This window comes from Canis lupus, chromosome 23 (assembly GCF_011100685.1).
Source record: "Canis lupus familiaris isolate Mischka breed German Shepherd chromosome 23, alternate assembly UU_Cfam_GSD_1.0, whole genome shotgun sequence".
NCBI classification, from domain to species: domain Eukaryota; kingdom Metazoa; phylum Chordata; class Mammalia; order Carnivora; family Canidae; genus Canis; species Canis lupus.
Window position 1 is genome coordinate 27,012,515 of NC_049244.1, and position 21,791 is coordinate 27,034,305.

General features: G+C 40.5%; 1 protein-coding gene across 4 annotated transcripts in view; it reads right to left on the bottom strand.

Moving 5' to 3' along the window:
• The window catches only part of OXNAD1 (oxidoreductase NAD binding domain containing 1), a 36,498-nt gene that overhangs the window by 14,127 nt on the left and 580 nt on the right, over nt 1–21,791 (bottom strand). The window contains exons 2-5 of one of the 4 annotated variants that reach the window (XM_038570761.1): nt 16,368–16,506; nt 14,428–14,554; nt 14,101–14,164; nt 1,551–1,657 (exon numbers count right to left, since the gene is read on the bottom strand). In XM_038570761.1, the coding sequence (XP_038426689.1) occupies nt 1,551–1,657; nt 14,101–14,164; nt 14,428–14,546 (290 nt within the window). In that variant the 5' untranslated portion in view covers nt 14,547–14,554; nt 16,368–16,506. Of the gene's footprint in view, nt 1–1,550; nt 1,658–14,100; nt 14,165–14,427; nt 14,555–16,273; nt 16,340–16,367; nt 16,507–21,791 lie in introns of all 4 variants that reach the window. The other 3 variants (XM_038570763.1, XM_038570762.1, XM_038570764.1) reach the window with 3 other exon arrangements.

The window sequence follows — 21,791 nt, forward strand, 5'->3', positions numbered from 1 at the left end:
GACACAGGGACAATGCTGTGCACAGGACCCAAACACTTCCACAGAAGGGAAATACGGAAAGACAGATCATTACAATTAAAGTTTCCACTTTTCAATGTAATAACTGCTAAACTATTTTTGAAGGGTAAAAATGTTGCCCGCCCCCCTAAAACAGCCCAAATGCATTTAATATGTATCACTGAACATGTGCAAAGATTGCAGTAAATTGCTTCACAAACGCAAATTATTGCAATCAGCATCTTGTTTTCTAGTTCTAAATTCAAAGGCAAACTATTAACACAAGACTGCTAACTCTTGCTATTATCACACATCCTCCTTCTAACAAAACCACATTTCCAGATGGACTGCCAAAATTAGTCAAGTGACTCCTAAGAAATACTACCAAGATTGACATGCCAGAAATTCACTTAGAAATGAATGCTTTATTTAAATAAAGGAAACATACACCCAAACACACCTTTCCTAAGGAAATACAAGCTGTTTTATTTACAATGCAACTTGAATTGCAACTCAGTGAAGCCACTCGCAGGAATAGTGGGACAGCTGGGCTGTTAGCCTGTCCGTATGCTGACTAGTCTTCGGTGTCAAATAGGCACAATCAGTGTGGTGCAAGCTGGGCCTGATCGGCGGGGGGGTCCTGATAATAAATTCAGGAAAATATTTAAACTCAACTCAGACAAGTGATGCAGTAATTCAGTTGAGAGGGTGGTCAGTTCTGTGACATAACTGGGTATTCTTCTTTCCAGACTGCTGTGTTTACTCTGTATTTGACATAAAGACTAATTTTTTACAATGTATCAATCCCCAGCACAAATAATCAAGCCGATTAGATTATTCCAGAGCATTCTATTATAGCAACCATTTCTGAAGAGCATAATTATCAGTTATCAGGTCCATGGCTCAGAACTAAGCTTTGTTTCAATCTACAAAACTCAAGGCAGCAATTTTCATATATGACTGAGAAGGTCAAGGGCTCAAAACCAAGGTGAGCTCTGAGGTGAGGAAAAGAATCAGATTCCCTATGCCTAAGGAAGGCTCCCCCTGAATGGGGATGGGCTAGAATTCCTATTCCTCAGGAAAAACAGCTAGACACGTAATCCTTTCCAGAAGAAAAAATAAGCCCTTCTACGGGCACCTGGGTGGTTCAGTTGGTTGGGCATCCAACTCCTGGTTTTGGCTCAGGTCGTGATCTCGGGGTCATGGGATGGAGCCCTCTATCGGGCTCCACGCTCTGCGCAGTCTCCTTGAAGTTCTCTTAAAATTTAAAATAATAATAACAATGATAGGGCAGCCCAGGTGGCTAAGGTTTAGCGCTGCCTTCAGCCAGGGCGTGATCCTGGAGACCTGGGATCGAGTCCCACATCAGGCTCTCTGCATGGAGCCTGCTTCTCCCTCTGCCTGTGTCTCTGTCTCTCTCTCTCTGTGTGTCTCTCATGAATAAATAAGTAAAATCTTAAAAAAAAATAAAAAAGAATAATAACAATGATAAGCCCTTCTATTTGATGGCACCTTCATGAACACAACACTAAGGAAACAGAGAAGCCACTTACCACTGGCCAGCTTTAAAAGAAAAGTCTTTATCAGCAATAAGAAGGTGCAGCCTCTTCACTGATGGTGACTCATCAGCAGCCCCACACACCTTAGCAGCCGACACGACCTAGAGCAAAAGATGAACTGTGACTGAGGTTAGTGTGTATACACATCAGAAACAAACTAGTTTCCTGGTAACTAAGGCTTTTTTTTTTTTTTAATCTACAAAGATGTGATTTTTTGAAAACTGCAAAACAAGGTACACTCTGCTTTAAAATGCTGCCTACCACCAAGTGAACAAATTTAATTTTTTTATTTTTGAGAGACTGGCTATCATACTAATTGAATTTTATTCTGCACACAAAAATCATCTCTTAAAGAGGCTGTTTAATAAGTGTTCATTTGGTGAGCACGTGGTATGCTCCATGCACCAGGCTGGGTAATCTGGAAAGAGCCTGGGGGAAACAGGAGCCCTGTGAACCACCTGCCTGCCATCTAAATTCTCGGTCAGTATGACATACTTAAAGTAAAGCTCGCTGTTAGGTACAAGCCTCTGTTTGTTCTGAGCCTGGCAACAAGTCCAAGACTAGCTAATTTCAGAAATTACAAGTAAGCATTTACAAACTTTTTTTTTTTTTAAGCAATTTCAGAGTCTGTTGAATCTAATTATAGACAATAAACTGGGTTTGTATTCCTTGTTTTTTTTTAATTTATTATTTCTAATTCACTGATTATATTTGACAAAATACAAACAGTCCACAACCTTTGAACAGTATCAAAAACAGCTCTTCGTTACAGATAGCTTGAGAAGCACTACTGTAAACAACATATCTGGTTTCTAGAAAATCCTAAGGTGTGAGCTAGGCACTCCTCAGTGTCATTCACCCCTCAGCATCCCTCAAATTCAAAATGCCTCTACTTCCTTCATTTTTTGTTTCTTCTACTTTTGGGCTTTTCTTCCTCCTGAAATCTGGGATATTTTCACAACAGGGGAAAAAAGACAGTATGACTCTTTCCTCAACCTCCTATTGCCATTCAATTCCACTTCTGGAAGCAAATCAAAGCAATAGCAGGTGACCAAAATACAATCATTCTCCATGGATGGTGTTAGTTAGGTTCACGGCTCCACTGAAGAGTGTGTTGGAAAGCTGTCAAGATCAATGCACCTCACACCCTAAAGCTGGCTCCTTCAGCCCCTTTCTCCAACAGGACTAGGTCTAATCGAACTATCAGTGGGAGACAATTCTTAAAAACCCACTGCACAATTCTCCAGATGGATGGTGGTCTCCCTCACCAACTTCAAAACATCTCTGAAAATGCCTTACCTTTCTGTTGCTCCCATAAAATCCCTTACTTCTCTTCCTCTGGATTTTTACCAGGCCTCTTTTTCCTCTCCCTAAGAGCCAGTGGGCTGGTCTGCACTGACCCTCTTCCTGCACCTCTAATTCTAGTCTTGCCCTCCCTCTCCGAACCAGTGCTTCACCCAGCTCCAGTGGACTCCTCCTTCAGGGTTCTCCTGCTTATCAGACATGGTACCTAATGCCATGTGCCGGTCCTAAACAATTGAGCAACAAAACAGAAAGCAGCAGCACAGTGTGGCTGCCAACAGCACAGGCTCTGTAACCACAATGCCTGGCATGTAATTCTGGCCCCAGCACTGACTTAGCAGCTGTGGGCCTCTGGGCACATTACCTTAGTTCCCCCTCTGCTATAAAATAAGATCAACAACACCTGTACCCCAGAGCTGCTGGGGACATATACGTGCAAAGCACTTAGAATGCTGTTGGCTCATAGTAAGTACTCATTAAGTGTCAGTTATAATGTATCTTAACTGCATTCATTCTAATTACAGCTTATTAATATTTATTACATTACACATTATACCTTATTCATATATCATTACATATGCAGAACCACAGCAGTGCTGCCATGAAGGCCCTCACAGACTGAGCACTGCACACCCTCAGGGGGCCGATTCTCACAGACGACAAGGACCTATAAGGTACAGTGGTCTTCGCACCACACCCTATTTGCTAGAACAAACTTAAAAGCCATACTGTCTTGAAGCTATTTCAGAAATCTTATCTTACCTTTAATCTCCACCTCCACTGATAACTTCCTTATCTGACAGAACCTTCTTTGTCCTTGACACTCTCGGTAAACACAGGTGACTTGGCTTCTGCTCTCTGTCAACAACTTGGAGGAGGCAACAACTGAACTCCAATGTCCAGGCTCAGTTCTTCCCCTCCCGGAGCTCTCTGAGTTTGATACTTTTCACTTCCCTTCCATCTTGAAACATTCTCCTTGCTTGGGATAACTGATGTCGCGGAACTCTTGGGGTCCCCTCCTGCCTCTCCAACCTGGTTCCCACATCTTTACCTTTTCTCCTCGTACTTCCTCAGTGGGCACTTTCTGTAAACTGCCTCCGTCCCACTCCCTCTTCCGACTCTAGGCCAAGGCTCCCCAGAGGTCAAGGCTCCCCAGCATTCCCAAAAGCATTCCCAAAGCGACTAAGCCCCAGCCCAAACCCTCCTTACTTTTCTTGGCAATCAGGCTCACATCTACACTCCCCTGTGAGTAACAACAGCCAATGTCTGAGGAGCATTTATCACAGATATATTCCAGGTGAAGGCTTAAGTGTCTCGCGTACACCAATTCATGCAGTTAATATGAATAATCACATTATAGCCCAACAGATGGTGGCATTATCCTCTACTCTGCACATGAGGAAACTGAAAGGTTTAGTAACTCAAGATCACTCAGGAATGGCTGAGTTAGAATTCAAATCTAAGTGTGCTTGGCCCTTAATCACTGGATAGCCCCATCCCAATGGTAAGCTCATTTACGTGTCCAACCAAATCTACCATATTCAGCCCCTCCACAAACATTCCTTGAGCATGGGCTGCCTGGCACTGGAGACGTAGAAATGGAGAAGGCTGCTCCTGCCCACAGGGGGCCCCACAGAACCAGCAGCTTTACATCACCAGGAGTTCAATTCAGAACTCATCTTGGACTCAAGAGTCAAATCCATTTTCAACTGGTACACGTGTGTACACACACACACACACACACACACACACACACTTTGCCTCTTTTCCAGGCATCCTATCCTGTCCCTAATACGAACAAGTTCCACAAATTCAGCTTATGTTTCTTCCTCCTTGTGCTCACCCATTAACATCGTGAGCCAAGAATTTCTTCTCACTTGAACACTGCCTTAGCCTCCTTATCTCTCTCAAAGCAGCCAACAGGTAAATACTGCTAGTATTCTGACCTCACTGATTTACTTTCCAGCTCAAAAACCTCCAGGGGCTAACACTCAACTCAACTCAAAAAAAAAAAAAAAAAAAAAGCTAAAAGACCTTTGTAGCTTGACCTCTCTTGTATCACTATGCTAGTGGTTTACCAGCCAAACTGGACAATCTGCTGGTTCTCAAAGGCACCGGACATTGACCTGCCTCCCAAAACTGCCTAGATCATTCAGCTTCCACTGTGCTCTCAGCCCTGTCAGTGGACCTCCTGCCCACCTTTCCAGGCCCTGCTCAAAGACTGAATCCTGCCTGAGGTTTTCCTGCTTCTCCCCATCCTCTCAACTCTACCAATAAAATGTTCCCATCTTCTGAGCATACTTAGTGCATGTGAATGTAACTATAAATATTCATGAACGTCTCCCTTCCACCACACAAGATCACAAACCTCCTAAGGTCAAAGATAGAATCTACATCTCTCTAGATCAAGTACAGAGCTCAACACATAGTTTAAGATTCAGTAAATATCTGCAGAATGAATGAAAACGCTAACTTCAAGTCACTTACAATTAGTTTCCTGAACAAAAATTAGTAGAAGTTCAGGAGCCTTTTGTTGTTTAAAAAGAAAAGGAGGCTTAGGGGGAAGCACTACAGAAAATCTAGATTCATGTTTAAAACCATGGGAGAGGTAAGGGAAGGCAGGGATTTCTTCAGTAGAACACTCTATTTTAAATATCTTATTACAAAAACAATAAGATTCATCAGAGGACTGTTACATTATTACTCTCATTTTAGATTTACCAAGAAAAGTTTATTTTATAAACACTCATTATTTTCTTTCAACATAATAATCTGTAAAAACATAGCCAAAAGCTAGACTATTTTATTTATAATGGTTTACCTGGCATTTGTCATATTCATTGATAAAACTAGATATGTATAAGCTTTAAAAACATCCTCAAGAGTCACCTGGTGGCAGGGAAGCCAACATTCATAATCACTGAGGGGGAGCCTGGGGAGACGGGCACAGAATTTCAGCTGGAAGGTGAGCATGCTTCACAATCAAATGCTACACTATATAAAATGAAATCAGCAATCACTTGCTAATGTTCAAATATAAAATTCAATAAAGTTAAACTTTCTATTAAAAAGTCATTTCATTTAGATAGTCTCTATGAACAAAAATGTTCCCAGATGCTTTACACATATTGCTATTAATACAAATAGTAATATACCTGTTGCTATTAGTCCTAATAATCTGGGCAAAACCGCTATGACTGGTCACACAAAGTATGTTGCATGACTCATGATTTTTAAAGACATGCCTCCTATTAACACTTTATTTTATTCAATTAATGCCAAGCCACACAATAAAGATTTCTAGTCATGTGGATTAAAGACATTAGCAAAATCTTTTTGAAGGCCATATCTTTATTTTGTTCTGGAGCTAGTTTCATATAATTAAGATCTTTAATCATGGCCCTTGTTATATGCCATTCTATCTTTTATGAGTAAGCAAAACATGATGGACAAACTATATGTTTTAACATTTGTACTTGTTCTCATGTTTAATGGATCAAAAGATTTCACAACTGAAACCTCAACTAGCCACGTCCTAAGTTAAAACACATGGCAGGAAATGAAGTTTTCCATAAAATAACATTTAGACTCTTCTACTGTTCAATAAAATAACAATACATTTGCCAACTTTTACTAGCACACATTTTTAATGGTTTGACGGAGTCAGCATCTAAAAGGAAATTCCATCATACTGATTTTAAAAACTGGTTTTGTGTAGGATATTTTGTTGTTACTGTTGCTGCAAAAGTCTCTGTGCAGGAAATAGGTCTTTCTTTGGGAAACCTGGTTGGCTTCCTCTGTTCACTCCCATTCATTCATTTGCTGTTTAAAAATTTAAACAAAGCCAGGATTAGAGATAACCTTAAACAAAAATACCTTTAGGGTACAGAGAATTTCAGAGTCAAAGGAAAATTCAGTCATTATCCAAAATAGTACATCATTTTACACATAAGGAGATCAAAGCCCAGAGACATTAATTTAAATTGTGGCAGAAAACCAATCTGCTGAGTAGGAATCTGACTACAAGAAACTGGTTTTATTGAATTACCAACAAGACCGCAAAATTTTGTCAACTGGACAAACTACATAAGTAGCTTCTGCCTGTCAACACCAAGTCCTGGCATGACCAATGGACTCTCCTTGCTCCTACTGAAGGCTAACCTGTCCACTTGGGCTGTTTCCTCTCTGCTTTCTCCAGCAGGACCCTCTCTCACACACCGCCCCTTTAATCCCTTCTCCATGAGACACCTGCACTTGATCTTCCAACTCCACATTATGCCAGCTGCAAACACCTATGTATAACTCCCCATGTGCCAGGCACTTCACATACACTAATTCATTCATTCTTTGCAGTAACCCTGGAAAGCAGGCATTATCACCGCCCACCCCCCACCCCCCCGCCTTTTCTGGGAAACTTATTTCCAAGAGAAAGTGAACACAAGCAGGAGGGGCAGAGGGACAGGGAGAAATCTCGAGCAGACTCCTCGCTCAGATTGAAGCCCAACGCAGGGCTTGATCTCAGGACCCCAAGATCATGATTCAAGCCAAAACCAAAAGTTAGATGCTTAATAACTGCTTCACCCAGGTGCCCCTCATTCCCATTTTATATATTAAAAAACTAAGGCCCCGAGGCTAGTAAGTGGAAAGAGATTCGAATCCAGGCACCTGGCCACTGTGCTTTGCTGCTTCTCAAAAGACAAACAAAACAAGCCTCTCCCTTAATCTGGCCATTTCTCTCTCCCATTCACATAAAACATTCTCGAAAGTTCTATATGGCCCTGGCTCCACTTTATCTCCCATTTTCTCTCCAACACAGTCTAGTCAGGCTTTGACTCTCAGCAATTGAGCCACCCACCACCCATTTTGCTCCATCCAGTGATGTCTCTCCGCACAGAGGTCAACACAGTTGGCCACTCCTCCCTTGAAACACTTTCTCCTGGCTTCACCAACACCCTGTTGATTTCCCTCTGGCCTTGCTAGTTCCTCCTCTTCTGCTTCACCTCTAAATGTTGACACACCCCAGGGCTGATTCATGGGCCCTCTTCCCCTACTCTCCACATGGCTAAAACCTTTTATTTCCAGCAGTGAATTCCAAACTATCCTACTACTGATCTGAATTTCCATTTCAAACTAAACATCCAACCCAAAACTCTTTTATCTCTCCAAGTTTCTTCCTTTTTATTATTACGGGAAATTTAAACATATACAAAAGTAAGAGAAATAGTATAATGAATCTCCACTGTATCCATAACCCAGATTCAAAGGCTGATATGAGCTGATGAAACTCATAGCTAATTTTGTTTCATCTATCACTCTCCCCACATTCTGCCCTCCCACCCTAGATTACAAAATCAAGCACTTTATTTCTTCTCTTCCATCTTGTCCATCTCCATTTTAGCAAATATATGCCACTGTTATTATCTGGTCAGATTATTCAAATCCCAAATCTCTTGGTGTCTTCTCCTCTTTACTGTATGCACTACAGCCCTTCCACCACAAATCCGTGAATCCCATCAGCCCTTTCTGTGTCTTAGTTCCACCCACTGTCCCCCATCCCCACCACTACCATCTTATTCTAAGCCACCATCACATCTCCTGGGACTGTGTCCATAGCCTCTAGCTGGTGTCAAAGCACAACAAAAGTCTGGTGTCCTACCAAGCAGATAGATGACCCATTTAAAACATAAATCAAAAAAAAAAAAAAAAATCAGAAAAAAAATAAAACATAAATCATATGTCATTTTCCTGCTTAAAACCTTTCATCCCCCTTAGAATAAAATCACAAATCCTTATACAGCCCATAATAGCTTATACAACCTGGGCCCTGCCTACCTCTCATCCTACCACCTTCCTCTGAACACACCAAGCTCATTCCTGCCTCAAAGTCTTGGCTCCTGTCTGTTCCTCTGCCAGAAAGGCTGTGCACATGGCTGACTCTTTTCCTCGTCTTAGCTCCAATCGTTACACACCAATTTAAAACAGCACCCCCACTCCCAGCCATTCATGCCTCTAAAGACACCATTACCCTGTCTTCAAGGATATATCACGTCTGACACTCTCTGGTTTATCTGCACCAGAATGAAGCTCCACATAAGTGGGAGCCTTACCTGCCTCGTGCACTGTTCTCCTTCCCGCACTTAGAACACGGCTGCATACACAGTAGGTTCCGAAAACAGGTCTGCTGGATCGAAAATAAAATCTATTTCACCTGATTGGATCCCCTGGGGGAAAAACAGAGAGGAGCCTTCCTTGTCTTTAAGATGACTTAATTTATTGAACAAAAATGTGTCAGTGAAAAGCAGAGACACTATACATTTTAGACATTAATAAGTTCTGGGCATAGCTAGAAGGTAGTATAAGCAAGTCCTCATTTTTCAAACCCCTACCTGTACAGAACCATCTAGTACACTCACATTGTCACCTCATCTCTTGAGATGGATGTCATCACCATTCCTACTTTAAAGACACTCATTCAAGGCAGTACAGGTGGGATTAAGGCAGTACACTCAATCAGCCACAGAGGTGGGATTAACATTTGCTTATTCTACTCAGTACACATGTATTGACTGCCCACATGACATCGGCACTGCTGGATATTGTGGCTACAACACTACCAAGCCGAGCCTTCCACCAAGGAGCTTCGTTCTTTGCGGGCTTCCATCCACAGCAGTGTGAGTTGTGCATTCTGAGGAGCCAAGGGCTGGTTGCTGGGGCCATCAGACTACACCTCCCTGGGAGTCTCACCAGAAGACTGGGCCCAGGCCCTCTACAAGCCACACAGCTCCCAGTAGTGGATGCCTGAGGTTTTCCCCACCATGCTCTGCTGTCAGAGCTGACAGTGCGGAGGCTGGAATGCCAACTACTGCACATCCAAGGCTAGATAATCTCTAAAAGGCTCTCTATCAGATTCTGATAAGCACAGCAAATTAGGCATCCAATTGTTAGAAACAATCCATATCAAAGAGATGCCTGCCCCTCTTCCCTCAGAGATGAAGAAGGCCACTGCAGCATACAATCTTCCAAGAATGTGTAGGTGATGACTAGCAGAGAACTTTAAGGGTTAAACCCAGGAAATGGTCCAGATCTCCAGCTAAGCAGCCCATCCCACTCAAACCCAAGCCTCCACAAAACCACAAATCAAGCACACTATCAGTATTCAATAGTCAGCACAAGAACCATAGGCTCTCCAGACGTCTCTATCCCAGGAGCATCCCAGCCATTTGACTTTATTATTTTTTTTAAATGACTTTTTTTTTTTTTTAAGATTTTATTTATTTATTCATGACAGACACACACAGAGAGGGAGGCAGACACAGGCAGAGGGAGAAGCAGGCTCCATGCAGGGAGCCTGACGTGGGACTCGATTCTGGGTCTCCAGGATCACGCCCTGGGCCGAAGGCAGCACTAAACCGCTGGGCCACCGGGGCTGCCCGCCATTTGACTTTATTAACTAACTACTGTGCCACCCACAACTCTCTCCTTCCTTATATTCAGTAACACTTAAGTCAAGTTTTGATTTATAACAGAGATGAGGATCTGTGAAATTTATCTTCCATTGTGTTGCTCAATTAAACTTGGTCTAAATCAACTGTCACATTGTTCTGTTGTATAGAAAGAAAAACCAGTTTGATATCAAAGATCTGAGTTCAAGGGCTAAGGCCCCCCCACTTACTAACCAAATCTTTTTAATGTAGGCCCACACTGTAATTTTCATCCAAAACAGGGTACTGGTGAAAGTGAAACGGGATGCTAGCCTGGGAAAATCAGGAAGCAGGGTCACCACATCTAAATTTCTGAAGTCTCAATTTCCTCATCCGTGAAACGGGGCGAGGATCCCTTTATCTTACTCCGAGGGTGGTTGTGAGAATCAACTTGATATAATCGAGTGCGTTGTCAACAAAAAGGCAATGATATACATAAGGCATTTTTGGGTAATGCTTAGGCTTCTAAAAGAAGCAAACTAGTACAACTGAAAAATACTTAGTGATTTTTTTCCACAATGAATTAGGTGCATCAAATCGGTCTCTTCTGATCAGAATCTGAGGTCAAGGACTTCATATATCATGCTCAATGCTACAACCCTAAAACCTAGCCTAGTGTCTGGCATATTTCCAAATAAATGCATAAGAATTAATTATTTTAAAAATTCTTTCCTTACCAAACTCTCCCATCAAATTGAAGGAGGGAGTCCATCTTGCTCAATGGGTCAGCCTTCTAGAGGCCAAGCATGTATGGACTCCCCCAGTGAAATCTTAAGTCTTACTTCAACAATCCTTTACAGCATTACATAATCTGATTTATCTCCTTGACATTTCCAAGGTTACCCGAACTGCTTATTCTTTGATCCTTAAGAAAAAAAATGTGAATTTGAACAAAGAAGTCAAATGTCATCCAATTCAGACCTCAGCTTCCTGCATCAGCATGACCTCAGGCTGGTTACATTTACAGCTCTAGATAAGAAAGAGCATTAACATCATAATGTGGTTATTCAATAAATTCTTCGAGAACTGAAGACCTAACAAGGAAAAAACATTTCTGGGTGGGTGAGTGCTCTATTCTTTACCCACTCCAGGAGGGGCGGCGGGGTCCTTTGGCCTAGGAGTCAGAGACTAGGCTGGAGCTTCCCTCTGGTCCAGGGAGAAGCCAGTAGCTTATCTCCTAAGTTTTGCTTCCTCTTTCATAAAATACAAATGCCATCCTGTTCCAAAGCTATCTTACAGACTTGAACTGAAGAGCAAGTGACATGCTAGGAGTCCTTTCTGTAAAGTATACTTGCAAAACAAATAAAAGGCAAGAGTGGCATGAGACAGTGATCCAGTTCTACTACAACCCAAGCTAAGCTGATGTTCATTTTGGCAAGTCCAAGGCCTGACTCCTGCTCTATGGCTAGGAGCCATCCTCTGGAGGAATTGAGGGTGAGCCCCTGCTGACCTTACATCCACTGAAGCTATAGCCCAGATACCATCTAGTTTTTTATCCAATTCCTCCCAGCTTCTAGCTCCCATTCTGTTTGGGAGAGGAGAGGAAATCAGAAGCAGAGAAAAAAGGAACTGCAATTGGAAAATTCTTCTACCAAAGTCATACCATGGTTGCATTTTCTGACTTCTGGGCATTAAAATTCCTTTTTTTTTTTTTTTTTTAAGATTTTATTTATTCACGAGAGAGAGAGAGAGAGAGAGAGAGAGAGAGAGAGAGGCAGAGACACAGGCAGAGGGAGAAGCAGGTTCCATGCAGGGAGCCCAACATGGGACTCGATCCCAGGTCTCCAGGATCATGCCCTGGGCTGAAGGCGGCGCTAAACCGCTGAGCCACACGGGCTCCCTGGGCATTAAAATTCTTAACTTTGCAATCACACTATTAGAGCTTACATTAACTTCCTGTGCAGTTTTCTTAAAACTTGACTCAGGGGCGCCTGGGTGGCTCAGCTGATTAAGCGTCTGCCTTCAGTTTAGGTCATGATCCCAGGGTCCTGGCATCCGGCTACCTGATCAAGAAGGAGGTCCACTTCTCTCTCTGACCTTTCCCCCATGTGTACTCTCTCCTTCTCAAATAAATAAAATCTTAAAAAAACAAAAAACAAAACTTCACTCAAAATAACCCCCAACAATCTCAATAATTTTGTCCTGTAAAATTCTGAAATGCTAACCTAATTCAGGGACAGCAACCTATGTTCCACAGGCCAAATGTGGGTATTTTGGTAAATAATGTTTTTTATTGGAACATAGCGGCTCAGATTTGTTTACGAGTTGTGTATGACTATTTCACACTACAAAGGCAGAGTTTTGTAGCTGTTAACCAAGACAACATGGCCCATGAAGCCTAAAATACTTACTATCTTGCCCTTTACAGAAAGTATACCAAACCCTGTTCTAATTCTACCTACCTCAAAATACAACAGAAAGAGTATAGTCCAAGCTTGTTAAATAAACTGCTTTTGCTTCAAAACTGGAAGGATTTCACTTTTTAAAAAGAAATACTATCACACACTTATAGAATGAACACTTTTATTTTTGTATGCTGAGCAAATCAAAAAGAAGAAAAAAAGGGTTTTCAGATTTATCAGTAGGAAAAGTGTATTTTCCCAAATATCCATAAATCTGCTATGCTAATTTTACACAGGCATCTCAAAAACAAATTGGCCTAAAACTGAATACACAAACATACTACCCATGGTCTCAAAGCAATTTTCTTTAGAATTAGCTTGAGGGGCTATGATCCTGGGTGGCTCAGTTGGTTAAGTGTCTGCTTCCAGCTTAGGCTGCTGGGATGAAGCCCCGCATCAGGCTCCCTGTTCAGCTGTTCAGTCTGCTTCTCCCTCTCCCTCTGCCCCTCCCCACTGCTTGTGCACACACTCTCTCTTTCAAATAAATAAAGAAAAATCTTAAAAAAAAAAAAAAAAAAGTTTGGAAAGTGGGGCCTAAACAATAGTCTTTTACATTAAAGTCTACCTTACTATTAATACTAAAAATTAAATTCCTGCAATGATGCACTTTCTGACCATGGTTATAGAAGTGTATAATAGTTTTCTTACTGTTAGTTTGAATGCACAACACTAAGCTAAATATATCAAAAAATGTGAAGAAAGCACAAAAAGTAAAATCCAATATCCATTTTATGCTTTTTTAAAAAAATGGGATTACTCAGTGAGGTAAAGGGTGAGGATCCTTTATTTCCCAGCCCTTGACACCCTTTTAGGTGGTAGATTAGCTTTCTAGATCTGAATATGGTAGGGAAAAAATCTGCACATAGGAAAGGTAACAAGAGCTCATCCAACTTCCTCTCTCGGATGTTATTGCTTTCTCCTTTGATTAAATAAGAAGTTGTTCTAAAGTAGGGATAAGAACAAGGACTTTGAGACATGATGCCAAAAGAAACAAGCAAACAAAAAAATAGAAAGCAAAGGGTAAACTACTCATAAAACATAGGCTATAAAAGTTCTATCCCTAAAATATAGCTCTAAACATTACACATGTGAAGATAGGTCCTTCAATTGCTGCTATACTCCCTTCATCAAAAATTAATCCATTTATTCTAAGTTTTAAAGCAAAATTTTGATTTCACGGTCATCTTTTCAAATCAGTTGTCATATGTCCTATCAGAAAAGTTGTGAGCAAAAAAATGACAAACTTTCTCAACTGTCCTTCAAAGGGATTGGCCTCATCTAAAGTCTTCTCCGTGAACCAGTCATAACCGTGTGCACTGTTCGGCCTAGAAAAACTTGCCACGGCCCAAAGATACAAACCTCCCGACGAATGACACTTGCAGTTCTCTCCAAGTGATCAGTTTTCCTTTTGGATTTCATTATGCTTTAATAGAAAGTAAAATTAGATTATTAAGTATTATCCCCACAAAAAAAATTCATTTCCCCTGTAATATCATGAGTATCCAAAATACACTACAACATTACGGACCCTAGAAAGTGGTCATGAAAACTGGCATTCCCAAATAAATTTTAACCGTCTACAGATGGCATGAATGTTTAAACAAGATGCTCTGATACACCTCCCTTGACCATCAGCAGATCATGTCTTTGAATCACCTCAAAAGACACCAAGGGCCAGAAACTCACCTTGTAAGAGTAAGGTGACGCAAAGTACTGGACGTCAGTCTCAGGGAAGTAGCTGGAGTACAGATGGTTCCAACAGAGCTTCGTAACAACCCAGGAATCATGACAGCAGCACAGGCCATGGTGCCTCCTGGGCAAACAGAAAACTTGGAAGTTAAAATATTTTAAGAAAAAGTAGGGAAATAGTAGGCTACTTTAGGGGCCAATGAAGACTCTGGAATTTTGCTGGTACTATTATGAGTTGACCTAACAAAACAGCAAAGCAATATTAAAGCCTAACTCCACCCTAATGAAATTTCTGCCACTACTTGGAGCTGATTCAACTGATCTCCACAGTACATACTTAGGTAATTAGTGGTGCCATCAAATATTCATGCTTTCTCTTAGTTTCCAAAATCACTAACCAAGCTCATGGCACTAATCTTACACTATTATAGAAAAGGAGAGTAGATTTTAAAACTGCCTAATAATAGCATTCCAGCCAAAAAGCACCACATGTCTTTAATATTTCTTGCTAGATAAAGTGCAAGGAGCAAATTTTCTAAGGGTCATGGCAATGAGAATAAACAGACCGCATGTAGTAACACAGGTATCATGAATAGCACACTGCATGAAGAGAGTGAAAGCCAGACTCAAAAAAGCGTATATCTTATGAGTCCAGTCATAGAAAGTACAAAAACAGACTAAATTAATCTATCAAGTTAGAAATCAAGTTAGCAGTTACCCTTAGGGAGGTAATAGTGACAATGCTGTTTCTTAATCTGAATACTGATTGTGTGGGTATTTTCACTTGGTAATAATTCATCAAACCACAGAAGATTTTTAGGATACTAAAGATACCCTGATACCATGGTGATGTGATAGTGATAGATACATGTAATTATGCATTTGTCTTAATCCGCAGAACATGCAATACCAAGAGTGAGCCTAAAGTACAGATTCTGGATCATTATGATGTCAGTGCAGGTTCATTAAGTGTAACGAATGTAGCACTCTGCTGGGGGATACTGACAACAGGGAAAGCTATACAAGTGTGCAGGCAGGGAATACATGGAAAATCTCTACTTACCCCTCAATTTTGGTATAAACTTAGAAATGCTCTAAAAATTAAGTCTTAAAAGTATTAATCAAGCTACCCTCCAAGGATTTATGTATTTGTTTATGTTATATTTCAATAAAATGTTGAAAATAAAACCAGAAAGATTACCCAATATTTAAATTCTAAAACCTAGAGGCTTATCAAAAAAAGCACTGATTGTGAGTCAGATGACATATTTTTTTGGTTCCTACCATTCTGTTATCCTCTGCCAATTTCTGAATGTTTCTTTGTCTCAGATGGTTATGTTTAACAGACTATATTGCCATATATAGCTGTCCTTTCTTATCTTAGAGAGTAAATGAAAATGTACATACACACCCTTTTTTCTGAGCTCTCTGGAAAGTACTATACAAACTAATTGCAATAAATTTAGTTAGAAAAATTCAAGCTGTGTGTGCTTCCATTCCTACTTCATCTTTGTTAATTTAGTCCTTTATCTGACAAATATTTATTAAGAGTCTATTATTATGTGGTAGACATTGGGGACACAGACATAAAACAAAGATCTTCTTGGGGAGCTTACATTTTAGAAGACAGACAGAAAACAAAAGTAAATAATCAAGTGATGATAAAAGTCAGTTATAACCAAGTCATATCAAAAAGTGCTAACTAGTCTTTAGATAAAAGATCTACTTGCTACTTCCTTTAGATAAAAGATCTACTTCCTAGTATATTGTAGCATCACTGTCAGTAAACACGCTACTCGCCATCTTTCTTTCTAGTAAATGAAAAAAGCATAAGGCCTCTCACCTCATGTAAGACTACTAAGTTTAATTTCTCTCCTTTGATCGTGCTATACCAAAAATGGTGCGTTCACTGTTGAAAGAAGGAAGGTGAAACTTACTTTAGAAGTCCATGAAATTTCTAGGAGTCATTAAGTATGTGGCTGACTGATTGACATATAATACTTTGGTCCTGGAATAAGAGTGACACCAGTTGGAACAAGGGCAGTGTTTCCATATACTGAAATTCTCACAAAGTTCCTGCAATGGCAGAGATGACATGTAAGAATCATGTTCTGGGAAACTGTGGAAAGGCATTCTCAGCTGCAAAAGGAAAGGCTGATTATAATCAGGAAGCATCACCTCACAGCAAGTCTACTCTCCACTCCCTCCTTCCCATCAATTCTTCCTCCTCGTGTTTCCACTTAGCTCTTCTGTTTCTCTTCCTGCTTCCCTTTTTTTCAGCTGCCTCGGCCTATCTTTAACTCTTGCTCCTTAGGATGTCCACCTCATGAAAGACCAGACTAATGGCTGGAATGATACAGTCACATGTCACTTCCCTGATAAAATGGAACTGATATATAGTTAATATGGCAACACTGTTCTCTGCTCAATGTTTTAGACAACGATTGCTAAAAAAAAAATTGTCCTCAAATAAAATACACCTCTTGGTGATTATGCTGTTTAAAGGGTCTACTGCTCAACAAAATCTGAAAATAAAGAAGTGTTGGGTGGCTCAGTTGGTTAAGCGTCTGCCTTTGGTTCAGGTCATGATCCTGGGGTCCTGGGATCCAGCCCTGTGTTGGGCTTCCTGCTCAGCAGGGAGTCTGCTTCTCCCTCTGCCCCTCCTCACTGCACTCTCTCTCTCAAATAAATGAATAAAAGCTCTTAAAAAAGAAAGAAATGTTACTTTTTAAAAACTGTTCTCTTTAAAATTCTAAAATCTGGTTTTTGAATGCCAGTAACTGTGACCAAGAGTGCCATCTACTGGTGGTAGATAAGGGTATTTTTATCAAATAAAGGGTATTTTTATCAAATCGTGTTCAAAGGGCCTTCCAAAGCAATAAGGTATTAAAAATAAAAACAAAAAAACTACTCATTTTTTGAAATACATCCAATGGTTTCATATATTCAATGTAAATATTTAATTAGCTATAGATAATAAACATATGCTAAGAATTTTCTAAAATGATACAAGAAAGAATATTCCATCAGTGTTTCTATCCTCACAGGCATAACTTCAAAAAAATTAACTCTATTTCTGTGATAAATAAATAAAAAATCGTATCCACTTAAGCAGTAAAAAAAAAAGATTACTTCAGGTGACAGATAAATTTAAGATTTAAAATGGTTTAGTATTTAAAATACTGATTTCTATTCAATAGGTACACTCAATTTAAGAATTGTTGGGATGCCAGGCACTATTTTAGGCGGTGGAGACACAATAAAGAACCAAACACAAAGCCCTGGTCATCATGAAACTTTTACTACCGTGTGTCCAGTCAACGACAGTAAGCAGATAATTAGTGAGGCAAATATAGAATACAGGGAGTATGATAAAAGAAATGAGTGGGGGAATATCGGAAAAGGTCTCTCTCAATAGATATCTGAGCTGAGACCTGAGATAAGGAAGAGGTGGCCAAGCGGACAGTAAGCGTAGAGCCATCAGGCAGAGGCCCAATCACAGAAGCAAACTACTATGTTACAGGAGCCACAGCCAGTAGGACTAGAGAGTAGGGAGCTAGGAGACAGTGACAAGAGATTAGCACGGCAGGTAGACACGTGCAAGATCACATCAGACCTCTGAAAGAGTATGGCCTTTACTCTAAGGGCAACAGGAAGCAACTGAAGGGTGTCAATAAGCCAGGAAAGGTTTACATTAAGTGATCTAATTTACACTGAACCGAATGACCTAATTTACATTTACATCAAAGGACCACTCAAGCTGCTACGTAAAGAATGGATCACAGAAGGGCAAGAGTTCTTATTTAGAAGGCTCCAATCTAACATGAGAGCAGGATAAAGCTATGAGATGGCAAAAGTAGATGAACATATTGGATGAGATGTGAGAGTAGTTAAAAAAAAAAGAGAGAGAGAGAGAGAACCAAGAATGCCTCCAAGAGCATTCAAACACTGAAAGAGAGTAAATTTGCGGAACTATCATGGCACCTGTTAATTTAGAACCCTAAGTGTCACTGAAGAAGCAAAGGAGTCCCCAGCATTTGGCATTTGGTAAGGGAACCCTAGTGGTACACAAGTTATGGAGTGCTTGACCTGAAATTGTGCTTGACGTGAAATCAGATGAACTGGGCTCAGGTCTGATTCCTTCCTACTTTTTTATCTTGGGCCAGTCATCTGTTAAAATTTTAAAGTTCGAATGCCAATACCACTTCACTGGATTGCTGAGAGGAACAAATATTTAGTATATGTGCTGCCGAAGCGAGCACTAAGAGGAACAAATAAATGTCTGTGCAAGTGCCTAGCAAGCAAGAGTGTTACTAAAAATCAAGGCAATCCCATTAACCCCTGCCCTCTACTCCCTGCCAGGTAGAGGGGCAGTGGTTTGATACTGTCAATAACTCTCCTCAGCCTGATACACAACAGCATTCACAAAACAGTTTCTATTCAGAATTATAAGTTCTAAATTCGATCACATGCTGAGAATTTTGGCCACTATTATTTTCCAGATCAGCAGTTTTAACATTTCATTAAATTTTTTTCTCATTAAACTTTTGTTTTAATGGGTCTCAAAATTTTGTGACAGATTTTTGATCAAGTTGTTTCCATTAAAAAGTATTAATTTTAAAAACTAATAACTTAAAACTGCCACACACACACACAGACACACAAATGGTCCACAAAACATTCTCCTTTCCTTCTGGAGGTTTTACGATGCATTATCATTTATCAGTCTTCTTACTATTAAACTTAAAGGGCCAATTGACACAAACAGTTCTGAGGCCACTCTTCCACCACTAAGTAAGACTGGGGTGGCAGATATTGGGAATAATATTAATTTAGCCTTCTGAGCTTTCTGGGCAGACTTGGTGACCTTGCCAGCTCCAGCTGCCTTCTCGTCCACTGCTTTGATGACACCCACAGGAACCATCTGTCTCATGGCATGAACAGCAAAATGGCTCAGAGGAGTCATAAGACAATCTCTCAACACATACAGGCTGGCCAGGAATCATATCAACGATGATAGCATCACCAGACTCCAAGAACTTGGGACCACCTTCCAGCTTTTTTCCAGAACTAGCTTCTCTTTCAGCTCAGCAAACTTGAAAGCAATGTGAGCTGTTTGACAATCCAGCCCAAGTGCATATCCAGCACTGACTTGGCCTGGATGTTTCAGGATAATCACCTGAGCTGTGAAACCAGCTGCTTCCACCAGTGGGTCATTTTTGCTATCACCAGCCACACTGCCATGCTGAACATATCTGACAGGTATGTTCTTTTTTGTTTGTTTTTTAAGATTTTATTTATTTATTCATGAGAGACACAGAGAGACAGAGGCAGAGACACAGGCAGAGGGAAGCAGGCTCCATGCAGGGAGCTGGATGCAGGACTCAATCCTGGGACTCCCAGGATCACGCCCTGGGCAAGCTCTAAACCGCTGGGCCACCAGGGATCCCCTGACAGGTATGTTCTTGACACAGAAGCCCACACTGTGCCCAGGAAGAGCCTCGCTCAAAGCCTCATGGTGCTTTCAATAGACTTTACTTCTTTTAATTATAAGTTTGTGATTGCAAATGATGCTATAGCAACCAGTAAATCTGCTTAGGTCATATTCTCAAGGTCCAATAATGCCTCATTGCAAAACATTTCCATCCTGTTTAAGGAATAAAAGAAAAGTTCAGTAGTCAACGTAATGTTTTAACTAAAAATGTTGCTTGGACTAAAAAAGAAAAAAACTGCATGGCAGTGTTTGGTTATGGTTTCAGCACAGCAGAAACTCAAACTGAGCAGAACCATAGAGGGAATCACCTCTGGCTGATAAGACAAGATGTATGGCCAACAGACGGCAGGATGAAAGCCGTATGGAAAGCCAAGGAGACTCCCAAATCTAGGTTTCAAGGGAACCAGCACTGCTCTAACAGAAAATCTCAGCAGTCTGTAGAGCTTCAGGGCTGTATGTTTAATCCAGCTCTGCTTCAATGCCATTATATCACAGATGACATCAAAGTTAATTAAGAGCCTAAGTCCTGGCATCTGACAGATTTGAGCTCTCACCACAATTTACTATCACTTACCAGCTTTGCCTCCCTTTGCAGGTTCTTTAGCCTCTGATTTTCCAATGCTGACAATGGAATTAATGATCTCACTGGGCTGCTTTAATGACATCATGCATATAAAACATTTGATATAGTGCCTGACACATAGTGTGCATTATTATTCATAAGTGGTTCACTAGTTTTTCTTTTTCCATTTTAGGTAAATGGATACTCAAAAAAAGTTGAAAATTAGAAAGAAATTATAAAAAAAAAAAATCCGACAACTCCTGTAAACTCTCCAGGTTATTAACCTCAAATTTTAAAATTCCCTAGCAAATTGTTTTTGCTAGGTCCACACTGCTTTCTAAAAGGTCTACTAATTTATACTTCCAAGAACCAAATATGAACACACTCATTTCCATACATTCAAAAATGGCTCTTTAATTTGTAGGTACTTATGCTGAGAAGCACTGTTAAGAACTAGAGATGGTTCCCAGTCTCAAAATGCTCACTGGGACTACAGAATAGATCCTGGAAGGCTCTCCCTTGTTCTCCCATCTCCAAGAGACTACCTGAGAAGTATCTGTGCCTACAAAGATACAGGGAGCAGCCAAGGAGCTGGGTGGGCTTTGCTGGCATTTTTGACTCTGCCCAGTCACACCAAAACCATCCCAGTTAAGCCTCAACAAGTTTAATAAGGGTTGCCTAACTGCTGGGTACATAGGGCTCAATTATGCAAAATGTGAGGCTTTTGGGATAACCTTCCACAAACTTTTTTAATGCAACTTCTTGATTTTTCTCCCAAGACTCCTCTGCCTTTAGGTTTTCAAGCCTTAGAAGAGCTAAATGAGGTGGAGCTCCACCTCAGTATGCATAAAATCAGTAACTTCATGCAAACCTTTGAGTATGTGTACATAAATAAGCATAGGAGTGTGTATACATGGTAATATGGGAAACATACCATGTAGATATAAAGGAAATATGGTATATAGAATTGCTAACCAGGTAAGTCTCCTAATTTCCAGGCAAAAGTAGAATGTTAGATCTGCACATGATCTTGTATACCATCTCTAATCCAACCCTTTTGTTAGTCGGAAGAGAAAATAAGGCCCAAAGAATGTATCCAGCTCCCAGAACTAGTTCCCAGCAATCAGATTCTGACCCTAGACCTATTTCTCAAAAGTGCTTCTTTCACTGCACTGCATTTCTTCTCTACCTAAACTTGAATACACGTGTTAGCGATGGAGCAATACTTCCATGGAATCTGGTTGTACTGAAACAGTCATTCGCATTGCTTTCAAGACAAACTACCTTTTTACTTGCCCTTCATTC